The sequence below is a fragment of the Oenanthe melanoleuca genome, chromosome 10, assembly GCF_029582105.1.
Source record: "Oenanthe melanoleuca isolate GR-GAL-2019-014 chromosome 10, OMel1.0, whole genome shotgun sequence".
Classification (NCBI taxonomy): domain Eukaryota; kingdom Metazoa; phylum Chordata; class Aves; order Passeriformes; family Muscicapidae; genus Oenanthe; species Oenanthe melanoleuca.
In genome coordinates, this window is record NC_079344.1 from 9,371,500 (window position 1) to 9,390,902 (window position 19,403).

General features: G+C 44.8%; 1 protein-coding gene across 2 annotated transcripts in view; it reads right to left on the reverse strand.

Moving 5' to 3' along the window:
• Positions 1-1,579: 1,579 nt before the first annotated feature.
• Positions 1,580-19,403, reverse strand: part of CEMIP (cell migration inducing hyaluronidase 1) — a 99,653-nt gene continuing 81,829 nt past the window's right edge. For both annotated transcript variants that reach the window (XM_056499932.1, XM_056499931.1), the window contains exons 18-29: positions 16,628-16,759; positions 14,741-14,776; positions 14,176-14,331; positions 11,928-12,108; positions 10,490-10,705; positions 9,367-9,578; positions 8,766-8,951; positions 7,760-7,964; positions 6,931-7,017; positions 6,431-6,588; positions 5,578-5,678; positions 1,580-5,082 (exon numbers count right to left, since the gene is read on the reverse strand). In XM_056499932.1, coding sequence (XP_056355907.1) covers positions 4,955-5,082; positions 5,578-5,678; positions 6,431-6,588; positions 6,931-7,017; positions 7,760-7,964; positions 8,766-8,951; positions 9,367-9,578; positions 10,490-10,705; positions 11,928-12,108; positions 14,176-14,331; positions 14,741-14,776; positions 16,628-16,759 — 1,798 coding nt within the window. In that variant the 3' untranslated portion in view covers positions 1,580-4,954. The remainder of the gene's footprint in view (positions 5,083-5,577; positions 5,679-6,430; positions 6,589-6,930; positions 7,018-7,759; positions 7,965-8,765; positions 8,952-9,366; positions 9,579-10,489; positions 10,706-11,927; positions 12,109-14,175; positions 14,332-14,740; positions 14,777-16,627; positions 16,760-19,403) is intronic.

Below are 19,403 nucleotides of genomic sequence, written 5' to 3' on the forward strand. Positions count from 1 at the left end.
CCTTTGCTTTCAGGTGAGGTATCTGTGCTTTAAGAGACATTATCTTGTACTACTCACCCTGCACTAACACAGTAGGAGAGGAGATGGGGTTATGGTGGGGTTGTGATAATTTCATTGTCATCTCACACCCTCAGGCAAAGGAAAAGACTTGTTTGTAGGGGGCTCCCTGTCGAATCCTGTCACTGTTCGCTTACCACACCCCTTGCCACGTCCTGATAGTGCTGAGACACTCCAGCTGAGCCGTACACTCTAAATTCCAGATAGATCCGTCTGCAGAGTGCTGCAGCTCTCCCTGGTGCTCTGGTCTTGAGGCTGTGCAGCGAGTGACCACTCACATCGCCCTTCCAGGCTGGAAAGCCGGGACACCACAGCAGAGGGGATGGACTGGTGCTCTGAGGGTCCGCAAGGGCTGCAGAAAACGGGTTGTGTTTAATTTGGGGACGCGGACAAGCGGAGTTTGCTGCGCTCGGTGCCCGGGAGAGGCTCGCGGGAATGTCCCGGGAGCGGCCACCAGAGGGCGCGCGGGGACAGGGAACGGCCGGGACAGCTAAAAATGAATAGAAATGAAATAGGAATAGAAATAGAAATAGAAATAGAAATAGAAATAGAAATAGAAATAGAAATAGAAATAGAAATAGAAATAGAAATAGAAATAGAAATAGAAATAGAAATAGAAATAGGAATAGGAATAGAAATAGAAATAGAAATAGAAATAGAAAATAGAATAGAGAATAGAGAATAGAATATGGAATGGAATATGGAATGGAATAAAACAGAATTTTAGAATGGAATATAGAACAGAATATGGAATGGAGTGGAATGGAATAGAATAGAATAGAATAGAATAGAATAGAATAGAATAGAATAGAATAGAATAGAATAGAATAGAATAGAATAGAATAGAATAGAATAGAATAGAATATCAGGCATATAAAATAAATTCTATTATAATGTGGCATTTCTGGACATGTTTCAGCAATGGACTTTGGAATGCTTGGTTATGACTGTTGGACTCAATGACCTTAGAGGTCTTTCCCATGGTAAATTATTCTGTTCTCCACTAGTCTATAATACTCTTTTAATAATTTGTATTATCTTCATAATATATAATCTAAACATTAAAATAAGTTTTATATTTTATTTATCATATTAAATTATGTTTTTTTTTGCTTTTCAATCTGAGGTAAGAGATCGACTCAGCCATCACTAGTCCCAAATACAGATGCACACACACAGAGAGCAGCAATGGCACAGCAGTGATGTCTGCCTGTGTGCTGGCAGGAGTTGAGGTGGGGGGAACCCTCTTCACATCTTCATTTGAGTCCCTTGTGTGCATTTCCAGTTTCCTGGGCTGTCACCCAAGAGTGTCCCACCTGCCCCAAATACAGGCTTTTCCCATGGCTGTAATATCCCCTTCCCATTCCCATCCCCTTCCCGTTCCCCTCTCTCAGCTCCTGCAGCTGTGACCAGGCAGTGAAAGGTGCTGTGGTCTGTGTGGACTGGCCAAAAACTGCAGACAAGGGGCTGCTTGGCCCCTTGGGTCTTGTCTTTTGAAATAAGTAGGGAGACAAAAATAAAATAAGAAATTTGCACTGAATATTTATTTTGATAAACATTGTGTACTCCAAACAACTACGTGTTATTTCAGTTGTAAGCCACAATCTTTTGGAAACAACGTCCCAAGAGCTCTTGTCATCATAAACCAGACAGTCAATGCACCACCACGGTCTGTGGACATAGAGAGCTTTCAAGTGCAAAGCAGATTATCAGAGAAGACACATTGCCAACCTCCTTAACAAACTGGACAATGCTCAACTGCAGTAAAAATGCTTCATATGTCTGCAATTTAGTTGTCTTAGTGCCATTGTAATAAATTAATAGAAAATATATATTTTTTTTTTTTCATTGGAAAGTCTATAAGAAAATGTACAAACATCTAACTCCGAAAAAGGACCAGCTGTTTCGGCAACAGGTAAAACAAGCAACTGAACAGAGGAATAAAACCCAAACACCCGAACAAACAGAGAGACAAACAAACAAAATGCAATCAAAACAACCTCACTCCACCAATGGCAACTGTGTAGGCAAACATGGAAACATCTGCAGAAATGAAACCTTGCAGAGAGGGTCACTGCAGCTCTGCAGGGCTGTGGGGTGGGCAGGGGGTGAGCAGTTCACTGCTCAGAGGGTGCACTGCAGCTTCTGCAGCAGCCAGACACTGAACTGGAATCATTTGGCACCAAGCTCTTGCTGACTGGCCACGGCACCAGCTCCATTCTGTCTCCAGAGGACTCAGGGATGGCTCCAGGCCCTGCAGGTCAGCAGGAGCCCTGGGCATTTCCCTGTCCCTGCACACTCTGCTCTCCCTGGGCAGCCTGCAGTGATTCCCTGCACAGCACAGACCCTCCCCAGCTCCCAAACAGCCCCATGTGACAAACCCACACCACAGGACAAGCTGCTCAAGTCTTCTCTCTTAATAAGGTGAGCTCTTTTAGAAAAGGAAAAGGTTTTTCCTGGAGCCAAGTCTGGTATTATCACCCTGAGAATTCCCCAAACAGTAAAATCAGAAGCTACACTTCAGCACAGAGGCAGCATGCTCCTAGAAGCTGAACAAGGCATGTGGGATGCTCCTGGGTGTTTGCACACTTAGAGGGAGCAGGAGAGGGGAATGGCTGTGGCCAGAGGAGCACTGCAGTGGGCAACCCAGCACTGGGGCTTGTACAAAGCCAATTCCCACACCCCAAGCCTGGCTTTCCTGCCCACCATCTGCTAAGTGCTCATGAAGGAAATGCTCCTGCTTTGTCCAGCTCCTGGGAGCAGTGTGTTCCACCAACCCTGCTGCAATGGCATCAACAGCACTGGCTCAGGAAAAGGCTCAGACAGCCCAAACTGACAGACCCAAGGGAATTCCTGCTAGCCCCTTCCCTTGACTTCATGGATCTGGCACTCTTCTGGCCATCACAGGACATCAGATAAACCTTTTGGATGATCATGGTTGAAACACCAGTGAGACTGACTCTCCCACGGAATAATTTCCCAAACTATCATAATTTTGGGGAATAAACAACCCACCTTATTTCCCTTTCACAAATGTTGCCCATTCACTCTGTAAATGGCTCAAATGCCCAAGGATCATCCACTACCAGACTCCTGTTGGGAAGCTGGGAGGGAACGCTTGACTCTTCTTCTTTTTTCTTTTTTTTTTTTTTTTTAATTTTAAATACAATACACACATTCAGTGAATTCAAAATGATTTTGTAGTAAGTCTGAAAAGAACATTTCCAGTTTCAAAACCCAGGAGAGGCTTGAGGGGAATGTAACCTACAGTACTATGTAATTTTGTTCACGCTTGCTTTGACATTCAGAGCAACTGATTTAAACCAGCATCTGCCCAGCCCTTGGAATGACACACAAAATCTTTGCTTTTTAGTCTAACTTCAAGGTAGCATTTTTGATACTGTGCTGGGGAAAAGAACAACTTAATTACATAAACAAAGTAGCCATCAGCAACTGGAATAATTTATGTGGCAGTGGGGACAGGCAGAGATAAAGTGGGGAAACAAACCCAAGTCTTACTGGCAAGATTGACATTCTTTAAAAATCTTGTCATGGTGTCTTTCACACTTCCCCCCTGCCCTTAGATTTCTTAGAACAGCCACAGCCTCCAGAAACGCCTTTGTGGTATTTCTGGGCAACTGACAGAATTATCACTGAACACTAGAAATGCTTTCAGTGTTTTACAAGATTATGTTTAATTTCCCAGCTTCAAGAGACTGTAAAGTCCTGATTCACTCTGATCTGCCTTCAGTGCCCAGCTACTGGTTTAAATAGGGAAAGGAGGTACAAGACATCCAACTAGTGCATTGGGCTTCCCACTTTAGCTCTTCAGCCACCTGGAAAGACCTCATCCAGGTCTCATGTAACTCCTACAGGAGGACCAAGACATAATATCTGAAGCCTGAGGACAAGATCAGAAAGCAGTACAGCAAAGCAGTCTGATCCTGTTCCCTCTGATATCCTGGGAAGGGCAAGGGCAGCTGACTCTATTTGATGTTGAATAAGATAAGTCCCAGTGTTCCTGGTCAAAAATTGGAAGTCTTGAATTGGGATGGCTTTAACCATAAACTGATCCTGAATGTTCTTATACAGAGGGAAGGGCTGAATGGGAAAGGCTGAGAAAATTCATGTGCTAATTGACATTGCTCTCCTTCTAGCCTGCAGCTGCTTGTTGATGGAAAATTTCCTATTTGCACAACCTCCTTGATCCATAGGAAAAACACAGTTTTCTGAGGAAGCAGAAATAGGTGGTTCCATCAGTCTCTGCTGCATGTTTTGTCCACTCCTTCTGTCATTTCTTCCCCAACTATGTGCCATGGGCTGCATGTACAACACACACCCCAAAGAGCTTGATCAAACCCCACAGAAGCTTTAGGAGAAGTGCTTACTGTCCCAGCATCCAGGAAATCACTCAGATCCACTCTTTCTACCCCAGATTGCCAAGCAGTCTTTGAGCTGGCAACCACGTCTGCGTGAGCAGCTAGTCACACCACGGAAAAGAAAAAGTCTTCAGACAACTTAGAGGCTGGTAGAACAACAATCCTTGATGGTCTTCAGAGCAAGAGCTTCAGCCCCAGAACCCTTCAAGAGGCAGCCCTGCCATCAGTGCGTGGCAGGAGCTGACCAGGCAGCCCGGGAGGAGCAGCCCAGCCCTGGTGGGTCCGGCCAGGCGGGGCTGCCGGCTCAGAGCGCCCACCGGCCACAGGGCACGGAGGGAAGAGCCCTCCTGGCACAGGGGCACTCCAGCTACTTACAGTGAGGTTTCTTTGTGACAACAACAACACGATGCTGCAGCGGCGGCGCAGGCGGCCAGCAGTCCGTCCGTCCGTCCGTCCGTCCGTCCGTCCGTCCGTCCCGCGGGGCAGCGCTGGCGGCCAGCAGGCACAGCAGGGTGTCCTCACAGCTTCATCTTCCTCACCACAGGAATGGGCAGCGCTTGGTAGATTTTGGCCGAGTCCTGGCTGGTGACCAGCCGCACCCAGGCGGGGCGGAAGCCGCCCCTGAAGCCCACGAAAGCCACTTTGTCTGCAAAGCAGAGCGGAGGGTTGGAGTGCCAGGACCCACCCGTGAAACACACACACACAGGTGGAATCCTGCCAAAAGCTGATTGGGGCACATGGAGCTGGACTCTGATGCCCTGAAATCAATATTTTCTGTGCTACCAAGTCAGAATGAGAAAACCAGCTACAAACAAGTTCACACAAGTAAAAAAAATCCTGTTTGGGGCATTTAGTGGGTGAAAAGGCTCAATATTTCTATTATTAAAATTATTAAAATTAATCTGGAAAATCAACCCACTGAATTGTTTATTTCTAAGAAAACCTTTCTATTTACAGTTTTAAACTGAGCATGTTACCCAAAGCTGCAGTGGATACAACCTTTCTGAATAAATAAATTACTGGTTCCAAGATGTTGGAGCACATGCTGATAGAAGCATGAAAGGCAAAATTTAGAAGCAGAAATAAGGTCCCTTTACTGGAATAATGGGAGGTTAGAAAGGAGTTTTTAAAAACTGGTTACCTTTTAACCTAAAACCCTCTCCTGCTCCAAGTTTCTCCAGTACTTTAGTCCATGGTCCTCTTGAAATTAATCTTCCTTTAGATGTCACCAGCACGATGGAGCTGAAGGAAACAGAGATGTGTAAATGGATGAAGAGCCAGAACACATTCCTTGCTTGTTTGCCCTGAGCAACAAAGCACTCATATTTGTATTAAATGTTACACATCAGATTTCAAATCCAAACAGATTCAATAAAAATTAAATATATTCACTTCCCACGAGCTCTCCACAAGCTAATGTGGGAACAACCCCTTTGGTTAATGGGTTTCTGATGTGGTTCCAATTCTCCCTCCAGCAGAAGAAGCCATTGTCCTCCAAGATGCAGGAACATCTTTTGGCTCATTACCACCTATTTCCAAAATTCTGCATTCCTGGCTGCCCAAACTTAAAATACAAAATAATCCAGCCTTTAGGTCTGGGCAGGGGAACATGCAAAGGGAAATGTATTTTATTAGTGGAATTATCTGCAATTTGAGAAAACATACATGCAGTAAAAAAATGCAAGCTGTACACATCTGTACAGATCAGTGCTCTGTGAATTTAAGTCTGCAGTTTGTCTATAACCCACAACATAAATGTAGCTCTGCAGTTTGTTAATCACATACTGCCCTACAAATTATCTGGGGCTCAATCAGTCCCTGAATCAGAATGTGCATCCTGGTGCTGCCTGCATGTCCTGCACACATTTGGGTTCCTTTGGAGCCCAGATACAAAAATACATTGGGTGCTGCTGGGTGATAAAATCCAAGGAAAAGATGAGTGTTATGCAGCATTCCTGTAATTGCACCTTAGTAAGGACAGATTATTTACTCACTGATCTTTGATGTTGTTGACATAATTCTCTATCTGTGCTGGGATTCCTTGCAGAATGGAGTTTTTGAATGTTACTCGATCAACAACTTTTCCATGGTGTCCGTCAATCACAACCAGCTGGATACCCTCTTCAGTCAGGAAAAACCTGACACCCTCCACCTGGGCAGGGGGAAAAATATTCTTGATCTCTCACAATAACACAATTGCAAACAACCCCCTGTAAGGAACACTGACAGTCTTGGGTCACAGGACTGCTGTTCTCTTCAAAGGGCAGAATTCCAGGTCTCTGGGGTCCTGGTTTCCTGCACAGTAGAAGATACAGCCTCTTTTTTATCTTTTTGTTTTTTGTTTTTTGTTTTTTTTTTTTTTTTTTCCAAAATACAAAGCAGGAATGACCCAAATTCAACTCTGCATGGTAACTTTGTAAGCATGTTTTGCATGAAGATAAAGCAAATGCTATAGAATTGCACCCCATTAAGTTTGTTGAGAGGATTTGCCCACCTCAATGTATGCAAAGTCATCCCTCAGGTGGAAGTACTGCTTCTTGTAAGTTTCTATTTTCACTTCAATTAGGTGGTCCTTGGTCTTCTGTTTGCAAAATGAAATAAACAGGTTTTCTAGTGAGAATGTCCATTACCTGGATGCTGCATTTTCAATGAAAACATTTCAAACCTTGAAATTCAATCAACAAGGAAGCTACATAATAAGCACTGACTTGCCAAATTAAATTGCTAATGGAACTGGGCACAATGGGAACCTCTCTGCTCATCCTGTCACCAGGTAAATTGTTTCACTGAATGGCAGAGTGATTCCTACTTTACAGAACTGACACACAGTTCTCCCAGGCTTTGCTGTGTATCCCTGTTTCAAGGGTGATGACTGAAAAACCCAAATAACAGATAAATACCCCACTTCCTCCCCCAGAACAAGATTGGGCATGAGAGATTGTTTTATGCATTACATAAATGAGAATAATTCATCTCCACCATTCAGCCCCCTGTCTGTCCCTGCTGTTCTTACAACCTGGAGGAGCTGGAGGCTCCAAAATCACATTAACTGGACCAACCTGTCTCCCAGCTCATCAGTTTTCACCCTGTGCTTTCAAGAACAGCATGTCACACCAGAGTCCCAAAATACCGAGTACACAGCTTGCAATGGCTCTCTGCACATTGCAAGAATCTGTTTCACATGATTTCACCTGCTGAACTATCTCAGAAAATCAGGCACAGCTTCTACTGACCCTGGCACAAAGTTTTTCTGTGTCTGTGGGTGCAGTATGTGCCAGATTTACATGAGCAATGATTCTGTGATGAGAAATCAGCTGCTTTACCAGTTGTGCACTGGAGAGCTTCTTTGGCATTGGCACTTCCACTATTGGTGTCTCAATGTACTTGGGATAAGCTGTGGCTTCGCAGTCACTGACACCAGCTGTCTTTGGGATCACAGCCTTGATTCTTATTCGTTCACAGCCCTTTACAGAGCAGAAAGCAAATTTCTCCTTCTCATTTTGAGCTTTGAGTTTCAGGAAGAGCAGCCTGCAGGCAGGAGAAAAAAAAAAATCAAACAGCATCCTTCAAACTTTTTGTGCAAAAACATCCTGAGTTTTGGTGGACTCCTATGCTCTGCAATAATTTTCATTTCAGCCCTTGCTGCCATGTTTTATAGTGCCCAACATCCCACATGGAAATAAAAGGGAACACTCATCTCAGAAATGGTTTAGGGAGCTCATAAAAAGTAAAACAGAGAAATCAGATAACACCTGAACACCTTCTGAGCTCTATTCTCTAGTGATACATATATGTAGAAATACATGCTTTGTATTTTAGGTCCTTCCTTCCTTCCTTCCTTCCTTCCTTCCTTCCTTCCTTCCTTCCTTCCTTCCTTCCTTCCTTCCTTCCTTCCTTCCTTCCTTCCTTCCTTCCTTCCTTCCTTCCTTCCTTCCTTCCTTCCCATTATTTTTATCCTTTAAAATAAAAGGTTTACACTTAGTTCCTGTGCATCCCTGTCATGGTGTTTAAAAACAGCTGTTCAAAATAATAAGGGCTGTGCATGTCTTCAGTTAAGTTTCATGGTCTGCTCTTTGCTTTTGTCTTTTTTTTTTTTTTTTTTTTTTTTTTTTTCTAATTTGTATTCACTTGGAAAAGCATTTCCCGGAGTAACTGGCAGTGCTACAGAGGCTGTGCAGGCAGGCCTGGGGGTCCCAGGTGAATTAAACACTGGTCACATTCCCAGAAAACCTTCCTGGTTTTGTTGTGACCCCTGCTAGTGGCATTAGCCCAACTGCTCACAATGCCAGCAGCATTCCCAAAGCAATTCCCAATTCCCTGCCATCTTACCCAGTGTCCTCATCCCAGTAGTAGTAGCCTTTGCTAGGATATCTGTGCTCCAGTTTCTCCATCTGGGAGGTTCTGTAGAAGGTCCCAGTTTTGTATGTTTTCTTCAAGAGACGGTTGTGGATGTCTGAGAGAATGGAAAACGTTGTCCCTTTAGGATAGCAAAACCCTACTTGGATCCAGTCATTTCTAAAAATAGCAAAGACACACATTGCAACAAGTTATATCAGAACTATTATTTTCCTCAGCATGCTAGAAGCCAAACTAAATAATTTACAATAAGTTTTTTCCTGTCCAGTTAAAATTTTCATGGTTTAGAAGGAATAAATGCAACATAAATTAGACTTAACAGCCATGGGTGAGTTAAGCAATGTAGGGCAGATCTGCTCCTGACTTCTACACCTGTGACTTCCATGCACCAGGAATGAATTAGCTCTTCCAAAAATGGACTGTGTTATCTTACAGGGCTTCCTGGGGGAGGAAACAGGAACCTGGGATGGCTGATGAAAAGATGGTGAGCTCAATGGACTGGGGTGATGACCTCAGCCAGCGAGAATGTGCAGCTACACGATTGTCCTGGAATGCTGGGATGCAGTTCACTCACTTGTTGAAGTTGATGAGCCATATGGCCAGCTCTTCAGGGGCTGTCCTGTCCCAGTGGATGGTGTAGCCTTTCCTCAGAGTTATAACTGGCTGATACTGCTGGTAATGAGTGCTTTTGCTCAAAGCCCCTTCCAAGTAGAGTGGGTGGTTGTGGTAGTCGTTTTTTATTATTTTCATTTTCAGGTTGGCTGGCTTGTAGGCTTGGATGTATATCTAGATGGAAAAAAAAATTTAAAAAAAATCACCAAGGGTTTAATGAACTACAGTGAAAGGTTCAGATACTCAATAGATGTGAACTAGTGCAAGTGCTGGGCAGGGACCTGTGGGCTGTGCATTTATGTTCAATTCCTTAGGCTTTCATTTCAACAAAGCAAACTGTTTCCAGGGGGAAGAAAAAAATAAAAAAGACTAATTTCCTCATCCACTGGGTTTAAGTGCATGTGCCAGGAGCTGCAGCAGGGCTGAGATATTCCACAGCATCCTGCAACCCTCAGCAGCAGGACAGTATCTACCTCAGACATCTGCCTTGTGCTGAACAAGGATCCTTCTGTCTGGATTTCAGAAGCCTGAAACCCAGCTCAGTGGTTAGAAATTGGCTGCATGGCACTACACACAAAAACCCCCAACCTGCAACACCCAAGACAAAACCAGGCTCTCTCAGCAGAGGAAAGTGAGGACTCTGATGGCAGCAGCACTCAGGGCTCCTGTGGTGGGAAGAGTGGTTTGGTGGTCACACACAGAATGAAAGACCATAAAAGCTGAAGTCTAATTTCAACTCATCAGCACATTTCCCATAACACTGTGGGCAACACTTCCTTCCATAAATCAGGGAAAAAATGACTAGCTGACAGCCCATGGATTTATGAATATTAATCTGTGAATGCCCATGGAGCTCTCAGGAGGCTTCAGGCAGAGGTTGCTGGAGCTGTCAGCAGCCAAAGTTTCAGAAAACGCACCCCAGTATTCCCAGTATTTCTCATGTTCAAAGCCACCTGTGCAGACATGCTGATAAATAAACACTGAGCACTCTGAAGAAAGTCCATTGCTACAGGTCAAGCTTTAAAGTGCCAGGAAATTTAGAATAAAGCCCCGTGGCAATGATCCTGCAGGGCAAGCAGCCTCACCTGAGCAAAGTGCCCGCTGCAGATGGAGCCTCTCCAGTCGGGCACGTCGATGCAGTCGGGGTGTTTGATGAGCCAGTTATCCTCCTTGATCAGGTATGAGCCTGGATATTCTGACACAGAACCATCCACATCATGAAAAACTGATGTTTTGTCACCATCCATATCCAGATCATTGAACCACGGGCCGGGCTCTCCAAAGAAGACTCTTGAAGTAATCTAAACAAAATAGTGGAAGAAATTTACATCTCCAGAAAGGAATTCATCACTTGGAGTACAAGAAAAGGATGCCCTTGGTCACCACAGTGGCTCAAATTACCCATTTTCTGACTTAAAAGGTGTGTTTGACTTGTCAGGCAGAGCAGACACACATTTCCCTGCTGACCATGGGGGAAAGGCTAAAAAAACCACAATTTCAGCCTCACCAGTGGGAAGGTTTGTTTTAAAATTGTGGAGGAAGGTTCAGGAGACAGGGTGATTTCATGAGAGCCACTTTGCTCATTGTTTGCTAACACAGTTTCAAAGTTCCAAGCCACATGAAGTCATACCAATGTGGGAAAGAGTCAGCCCTGGGAAATGGCTGCTCAGGCAACTTCTGACTGATATTTTTATCCAGCATAAATAAATGCCATGTCATCAGCCTGCCTTGTGCAATGTGAGAGTGACCAACCAACACTTTTAGGGGAATTTTGCCTTTCCCATCATATTTGGCACTGGTCAGCACTTTTCTTGATCTGTGAGCAAGCTTGCTAATTTTTTGAAAATTAGGCAGTACAAATCATTTCAGCCCAACCACTTTATTTATTTGTTTGCTTGTAATGTTTGGCAGCTGGCTTTAACAGCTACTAAAGGTGAACCTCAGTGAAACAGTTAGCATGTATTTGTGCAGGCAAATACAAAAATACCTCAAAAGAACAGGCCCAGCACCCAGAGGTTCATACTGTAATTCAAAATTTGGCAAACTCCTTTTGGCTGGACTCTGCTCTCATTTATGTCTGCAGAACTGGAGTCTGGAATTACCCTGGTGTGCAGGGCTGCAGAATTATCCTGCATCAGCTCAGTTTCACTGGCTGTTCCCCAAAATCAGTATTTTCTACTTCTAGGTCAGTCAGGCCTTTCAGAACAGACTTCCTTCTGTTGCTTTAATATTATACCTCTGTTGAAAATAAAGGGGGGCTGATTCTTCATTTTCTGAGTCGTACAGAAACGTAAATTATTTTCACTACAACACTGCCATTTTTATTTTTTTTTATTTTAACTGATGCCTTCACCTGTTTGGCTGCAAACCTGACAGAGTTTCCTCATCATTGCACCCATCACGTTTCCTCTTTCTATTTTTGCTGTCAGACTCCTGGCAAAGACAATCAGCAAGATCTCCCATTTTCTGCCTTTTGCCCGTTTGCCAGGCACCCAGGAGGGCTGTCTGGGCAGGGGGACTCACGGGGACATCCTGGAAGTGGATGCTGGTGACGTTGTTGTTGGGGCAGCTCTGCCAGGCGTTGTTGAGGCGGAAGGCGAGCGCGCTCGTGTGCCGCCCGTCCAGCGCCGCGAACTTGCGGAACGTGCAGTTCTGCACGTTGATGGGCCCGTCGTAGAACTGGATCCCCCGGATGGGAAAATCCCTGCAACACACCCAGAGCAGACACAGAGACTTGGTCATGGCAGTCAGCACGGGGAGATGTGTTCTAGGCACGCACAGCCCCACCGCGCTGGTTTGGCCCATAGCGTGACTCCCAAGCTCCTGCTTTGGAAGAGAAGGGTGTTGGAACAGATGAAACAGAGGAATTTTGCAAATATGAATGTCAGATTCTGGGAATATAGAAACCATGAAAATGGAAATGAAAGCCACTTTTGAGATGCCAAGCCTTAGTTACTAAATTACCATGAAACAATACAATGGCCCCTGAAGGTAACCCACTCTTAATTAAACAATGCCCTCGGCCAGAGAGCAGCTCCAAAGGTCACAAAAAGACTTGCCAGGGTCCAAAGATTAGATCTTAGAGTTTAAAATGTAACACATTATGCTAATATAAGGATTCCTATAGGCTGCACATAAATGCTATAGAATTTGTATTTTGTATTAGATTGGTTAGTGGAAATTAGAATATTCATCATTGTGTTGTAAACAGGAAATCGGTCTCTTTACTCTCTTACTCCTCTTCCTCTCTTCTCCTTACTCTCTTTCTTTACCCTCTCTCTTGCTCTTCTTCTTGCTCTCTTCTCCCTCTTCTCTCTCTCTCTCTCCCTCCCCCTTTTATCCCTTTTGTCCTGCTCTGGGGCTGTGCCAGGCAGCCCCTAGCAGGCTCTTTTATAATAAACTGCAACGGTAACATTTAGCTTTAACAGAGTTTGAGTTTTGTCCCCTACAGTCTACCCCATATAAAGACACCTGAAGACTCCCACAAAGGGATTTCCCTTCTCTCCAGCTCCGTAGAGTTCTCTTATCCCTGCAAGCTCAGCTCAAGTTCTCTCGTGTTGAACAGATCATCTTTATTTAGTCTGTACTTCTCCAGGGAAGGAAGTTACAGCAATGCCAAAGGACTGACCTAAAGATGAATAAATTCGTGCTTGCCATCAGAAATGAGTTCTGCAGCACTGAAACCTGAAACTCAGCAGAGCTGTGCAGACTCCTTGGGCTGAGTAATGGCAGGGCTAAAAGAAGTCCCACCACATATTTCCAAGGGGTTTGGAGAGAAGCATCGCAAATCAACTGCAATAAAAAAGATGTTTTTGGAAACAAGGGAAGATCCTACAATCTAAGGCTAAGAAGAGTTGAAGGGGCAGGTTAATTAATCTTTATCAGCCTTTTCTGATATCATCTGCAAGGTAAAGAAGACACCATTTTCACACCAGTTAAATGAATAATATGCTCAAGGTCTTTAAGAGGCCAAGATAAGACATTTCAAATTTCACTTATGATACATAAATTTGATCGCTTCCTTGTATGATCCCTTAGAGAATTCCTGCCTGCAGTGCATTTTTTCTGAGTTTCTGCACACAACATCCAAGATGAGATATGTCCACTATATATGTGTGCAAAGGATATTAGGAGAGTCATAGAAGAATGGGTTTTCATTATTGGTATAGTTTATATTAAGCCTCCAGCATCACTGCTGACAGCAAAATTGAGGCCTGCAATGAGGCAGAAAAGCATCAGCTGAGCTGTTTGCTCACTGTGAGGCTAGCCAGGATAACTATGTTTTTAGGAAGCAAAAGCATTGCACTTGCAAAGCAATCAGTAGGACTAAGGTCTAGGAAGAGGCCACACAAGAAGTTCACTGGCCATTTCAAAGCTGCTGAACAAAGGCACCAAAAGTCCTTTGCAGAGCACCAGTAACAGCAGCACTGAGCACACCCATGGCCACAGGCAAGCCTGGGAAGGGATGCTCTGGGCCTTCCTGGCAGCTGGTGGAGCTCAGCTCACTGCTGATCACACCTACAGAGGTGCCCTGCTAGCACTGAGTGCTCTTGCTGTCCTCTCAAATCCCCCTGCAAAGGGGAGGGGGAAGGAAAGAGGAGTTTGATCAGTCTTGGCAGCCTGCAAGATGTACCTGCCAGCAGCAGCTGCACAGTGAGGACTCTGGGACTGGGAGACATGAAATGAAATCCTTGCTGTGCAATGGTAATTAAACAGAGCAGTGCTGAGGAAACCAGCCTGGGCTGGAGCTGTGAGTGCAGAGCTCACTTACGGGCCGATGGGCAGCGTCCTGCCCCTGTGGTCCAGACCCCCAGGGCCCCAGATCTCATTGTCCATCGTCTCCGTGCCCAGGTTCCCACTCTCGCCAACAAACAGGCTGTTCTTGATCTCCTGCTTGGAGCCATCATCGTGAGGGAAGGTCCCACCACTGCAACAAAGGGCTGGAGGTGAAAAGGTGCTCACACCCAGCCCCAGCACCGTGCCCAGGCTGTGCCACACAGCCTTTAAAACACATCTGTACCACACATCTGTACCACACAGCCTTTAAAACACAGCTGTACCACACAGCCTGTACCACACAGCCTGTACCACACACCTGTACCACACATCTGTACCACACATCTGTACCACACAGCCTTTAAAACACATCTGTACCACACATCTGTACCACACAGCCTTTAAAACACACCTGTACCACACAGCCTGTACCACACACCTGTACCACACATCTGTACCACACAGCCTTTAAAACACAGCTGTACCACACACCTGTACCACACATCTGTACCCCACAGCCTTTAAAACACATCTGTACCACACATCTGTACCACACTCACCTGGCCAGGGTCAGTCCAATGCCATTGTCAGCAAACCTGCCAAGAGAAGGGAGATGCTTCAGAAGAGATCTGGGATGCTTTGGTTTGTCATGTCAAACTCTAACAAGCAAACTAGTGGAGGAGAGCAGGGATTAATTACTGCCCAGTGCTCAAGGGGAGCAGGGTTTTCCCAGACTTTTTCCCTGTCCAGTTTTAGAAGATCTCTTTTGGCACATCTTGCAGAATATGCAGGTCCTGTGAAGCAGCAGACACACACCTGATTGCTCCAGCTGGGGTTAAGATGGTGATTACTAGCCATTGTTTACTTGCTTGATAAAGCTTTATCCCTTTGTCTAATGATCATGATTTCTCATGTAGATAAAAATCATGCTCATCTCTCACTCCAACCAGCTTTTATTATTTAATGGTGCTTTCCCTTACATACTTCCCTGTCTTCATGTTCTACAAACTGCTTCCATAAAAGAGCTTTGCAAGGGGATAAAAAAAGAGCAGCTTGGCTTCTCTTTCCTCAACAGGAATACAGAGATCAGAACTTACTTATTAAAAGTGAAAACAAAAATTAGAATATCTTTCTATTCTGTTGAAATTTCAAGGTAAGATAAATCACAGATGTTGGTCCTTGACTCCTGCTTAGAGAAATGCTACAATGAATTGATTGTTTGAGTCAGTCTTGATGGTGTCTTCACACACATCACTTCCCACGTCTGTCACTGGTTTGGGAGCAGATCCCCTCATGTGCTGCTGTCTGTAGGTGGCAGCCCTTCCCTCCCTATCCCCTCCTTGCTTCCCTGCAGGCCACATTAACGCTGGCTCTGCTAATGGGATACATAAGTCTTTCTGCAGCAATAGAAATGGAAATGGCTATAAAGACAATTACAGCTTGATGGCTGCTTCCTCCAGTTCACACACACACAGAGATTTGCTGCTGGAAACTCATAAAGCACTTGGTGTTTGAGCACCCTCCACACTGCCTCTGCTCCATCAGCAGTGAAATTGTACCAGTGACCTGAGTGGGATCTGTGAGGAAACACGTGCTGGCAGTGGAGAGGGTGGATTCTCGTGGGTCATTAGAAACACAAACTCTATTGCTGTATATGACATTTCTGAGTTCTGCTACAGCCCCATTCTCAGCAGGTCACTCTTGGCAGCTTTTCCCATGGGTGCTTTGAGAGGTTTGGGTCACTGGAAGGTAAGGCAGCTCTGGCTGGGAATTGGACACCAGATATCAGCGTGGCAGCCATTCCCACCAGGGTTATCACAACATGCTCGGAAAGGAGCTTTTTCCTTTTTCTCCTCTTCGCTAGGATTGCTATCAGGAGCCTGGCTCAGAAACAGAAACTGCAGCAGATCATCTGTTTTCAAGTGCAAAACAAATATCTGCTCTGGCCAGCACAGGAAATGGACTTCAAAGAGCACAACACGCACTTGCCCAGACTCTCTCCCTTGCTGCTGTGATGCATAGTTTTATGTCTGCTTCATCACTACCTGCTTATTCAGCACTACACTGAACCACATAAAACTGATCAGGCTGAGCCAGGAAAGGTGGTGCATTCCACTGTTTTTCCACATCGTTCTTCATGTAAAAAAAAAAATTAAAAAAAAAAGGTTTTATTTTTAGTTATTTGCATCTGCATGTCTCTGTGTGTATTGTGTGACCATTTATGAATGCTGGTCAGCATCACACAGAGAAACAACCTGAGGGATCTCCAGCTCAGACAAAGCAGGTTTTGTTTGTGTAAAATAATGCCTGTGGTGGCTTAACATTTCATCTGCATTTCCACCTTGGCCACAGAAAAGGTGCAAAGCGATATAAATAGTCTGAACCACAGCTATGCTGGCCATAAACACCAGGCTGAACTCTGAGAGTTGAAATAAGGCAAAACCCACTGGCAGTTGTCCAGCCACACGTCTCCACCCCGCAGCCAGGCCCCGTGGTCCTGGTTCTTGTAGGCAATGAAGCGCTCGATTATCGCAGGTTCCCTGGGCTTCAGAGGATCAGCATCCTTGTGGGGGCTGTACCTGCAGCAGGGAGAGGACAGGCTGGTGAGGGAAGCTGCCTTGCTAAGCATGGCCCTGCTGAACATCTGGCTCGTGGTAACTCAGGAGCAGCTCAGGGAGCAGAGTCCCTCCACGTAGCGTGCCTGCCCCAGCTGTGACAGCCAGACCCAGCTGCCAAGGCAAGGAAGGTCCAGGCACACAGTTGTAAAGACCTGCTCCAAGTTTCCCTTCACCTTTCCGGTATTGTGTTGCTGATATATTGCTGAAAGCATGGAAAGTTTATTATTGCTCCCAAAAGTTCCAGAGATTTTTTTAAATCCCTTACTGCTATCCTTTAGCATGTTTCTGTTATTTAGATAAATATCCTTTTGTTTTCCCTTTTGAGCATTCTTATCTCCTAACTCTGGATATACTGTGGCCATGAGTACCACTGCCAAATTCTTCTTGCTGTGGAAAGGAATTAAAAAATCTTGGAGAGGGGCTCAGAGTATGTCCTTCACTACTCCCACTACACAGGACACACGTACAAGATTTATTAACCCTCAAGTTCTCAGTATGATTAAATATTGGCCTGATTTGGTGAAAAAACAAAGCAGGCAGGAGCAGAAAGTGCAGCAATGTGTGGCCTCAGCTGCCCCCTGACAGCCACTGCCTGGGCCACAGGATCTGAGCGAGGTGATGCTGAGCTTGGCTGTCATTTACCCCATCCCGAGGCACCACGCTCTTTCTGCTGTTGGAGAGCATCCTCCATCACACTACACAGCTTACAAAACCTGACAGAAGAGTATCCAACTCAGTGCCAGCAACGGATGGTCCAGAGATTAAAATTCATTCCTCACCATCGTAGTGAGGCCAAGCTGTCAAATTGCTAACAGATATTCAATAGCACTTTGCTTTGCTTAATAAGCCATCATATCAATCTAAAACTGAGCATCAGGCTGATAGGGTTCCAATAAATGAATATTGCTTTGGCAGCTTCATCACTGTGAATTTACTTTCAGAGACAGATTTAGTATCAGCTCTTGTGAATTCCCCAGGCATTATTAAGTACAGATATTTTGAGAAGGATTCCAATTTCATTCACATCCATGATAACTGGAGGGACACTACAGAGTTCAGAACTTGACTTGGACATTTAATGCTGTAACAGAATGCAGAATAATCTCTCCAACTCTGTCACTGTCCAGCCTAGCTCACAGTTTGCTCCAGCCAGCCCAACTTCAGTCATTTATTCAGTTCAGTCTTGACACACGAAAAGTGGAAAATGGAATAAATAATCTGAGGTGCAGTTTATGCTGGTGGGCAATCCCCAAGCACAACCATGAGTGCATTATGAATAGTTTGGCTTCCAAGGGCCATTGCCTTGTATGGCAAGGGAGAAATTGCCTTTTGTAACCACTAACAGTGCCTGTGGCAGCAGGCAGCTCCCCAGGGCACGTGTTCAGCTGCTTGGAAAAGCAGCATCAGGCTCCCAAAAGCAGGCTGCTCTTAAGTTATTTTTTTCAGCAGCTACTTTTAGATGTGAATTAATCTCTTCAATTAGCTGAGCATTAAAATAATGTAAATAACATTCACTTTTGAACATCTTTCAGCATCAGCTGCCAGCCAGGGCTCTGGGGTGATGTGCACTGATATCTGAGCTCCTGGCTGGGCTCTCCTGGGGAGGAAGATGGATCTCTGTAATGCTTGCCCAGAGCATGACTACAGCAGTCTGGGTAACCCAAACCCCAGAGACAAGAAGGAGATAAAGTTGTCATTCTCCCCTGCTGAGCAGAGGCTTTCAGCACGCTTCTCTTCCTTACATAGTTTCTTCTGTCAAGAAATGCAGTTGTGGGGGAATGTTGGTTAGGGTAGGCAATTGGTCTGTTAGGAAAGAAACTAGGAAATTTGAGAGTGTTTAAGTCCTTTTAAATGTCTGGGGGTTGGCAACTAAGAGCCAGACTCAGCCTCTAATGAGATAGAAGGGTGCAAGTGCAGCCCTTTCATCAGCATCCTCTGGGGCCATCTCTGGGGAAAGAGTGGGTTCTCAGAATCCACCAGACCATAGTAGGTCTGCTGATATGATACAGCCTATAGAGAGGTTTCCATTATTTCTGAATTACTCCATTACACCACAGAGAGGCTGTGCACAGCAGCAGAAATGAAGGATTGCTCTGTGAATTTAACTGTGATTATTACTGCAGTGTCAGATTTGGAACTTGACTGAAATCTGAAATCAAAGCATGATCTCCATGCCATAAGTACTCCCTGATTAAGCAGGTTATAAAAGAATGCAAAAAAATCAATATCATTCCAAAAAAATACTGAAGTTTCTTATTCCTAAGAAACTCTTGCAGCAAGTTCTGCCCAGAGGGACTGTTGACCAGGCAGCAAATTTTCTTCCTTATCTAAAAAATTCAAAAATAAATGTTACACCCTAGACAGATGTAATATCCATGCCAGCTCAGCTCAGAGCTAAAGAATGAGGATGAAACCAGAAGGGCTGGGGATGGTTGCTGAGGGTCCCTTATAAAGGAGAATGGAGAGATGAAATCAGAAATGGCAAGGTGTTTCTAAGTGAAGACCTTTCCTCAAAAAGAGCCACCCCAAAGGCATTGCAATGATTCTTGTGAACTTCCTTGGGGCAATTTCATAGCTTTCAGTCAGTGTTTTAGAGAAGTCTTCT